Genomic DNA, 964 nt, shown 5'->3' on the forward strand with positions numbered 1-964 from the left:
AGGGCCAGCTGGGACAGGACAAGGGGGGATGGCTTTAAACTAAACCAGGGTAGGTTTAGACTGGATCTAAGGAAGAAATTCTTTCCAGTGAGGGTGGTGAAACCCTGGCAGGGGTTGCCCAGAGAGGGGGTGGAGGCCCCATCCCTGGGACCATTCCAGGCCAGGTTGGATGGGGCTGTGATCAACCTGATGTGGTTAAAGGTGTCCCTGCTCCTGCAGGGGGGTTGGGCTGGGTGACCTCTAGGGGTCCCTTCCCACCCCAAACATTCTATGATTCTGTGATTCTTCCTCTCGCTTGCGGTCCATCAGATCTCCGTCAAGGGGGTGCCTGTGCTGAAGGAGCAGAACATCCGCAGAGCCATCGAGATCTCCCCCTTCCGAGGCCACCCCTGCACCCAGAAACCCAACCCCTGCCAGAACGGAGGCACTTGCAGCCCCCGGCTCGAGAGCTACGAGTGTGCCTGCCAGAGGGGCTTCTCCGGGGCTCGCTGTGAGAAAGGTGAGCCTGCCGGGCTGGGGCTGGCCACGGACCCTCGCCCACTAGCCAGACGTGGCTATGAAACTGCTTCGGTGATTAGCTGGTGGCAGCAGGGCAGCGCAGTGCTTGGGCCAAGCCTGAGGTCTTGCCCGCGTTGTGGCAGCTGGGAGGGATTTGAGACTTCAGCAAAGCCTTCGACACAGTCTCCCACAGCATCCTCCTGGAGAAGCTGGTGGCTCATGGCTTAGACGGGTGTACTCTTCGCTGGGTTAAAAACTGGTGGGATGGCCGAGCCCAGAGAGTTATGGTGAATGGAGTTAATTCCAGTTGGTGGCTGGTCACGAGCAGTGTCCCCCAGGGCTCAGTTCTAGGGCTGGTCTTGTTCAATAACATTATCAATGACCTGGATGAGGGGATTGAGTGTGCCCTCAGTAAATTTGCAGATGACACCAAGCTGGGTGGGAGTGTGGATCTGCTCGAGGGGCG

At 58.5% G+C, this 964-nt stretch overlaps 1 protein-coding gene across 1 annotated transcript in view; it reads left to right on the plus strand.

Annotated features, from left to right (window-relative positions):
* AGRN (agrin) overlaps positions 1-964 on the plus strand; it is a 162,893-nt gene that overhangs the window by 152,159 nt on the left and 9,770 nt on the right. Inside the window, exon 33 of the mRNA XM_009646786.2 lies at positions 310-499. Coding sequence (XP_009645081.1) covers positions 310-499 — 190 coding nt within the window. The remainder of the gene's footprint in view (positions 1-309; positions 500-964) is intronic.

This window comes from Egretta garzetta, unplaced genomic scaffold, assembly GCF_000687185.1.
Source record: "Egretta garzetta isolate BGI_Z169 unplaced genomic scaffold, ASM68718v1 scaffold29, whole genome shotgun sequence".
NCBI lineage: Eukaryota > Metazoa > Chordata > Aves > Pelecaniformes > Ardeidae > Egretta > Egretta garzetta.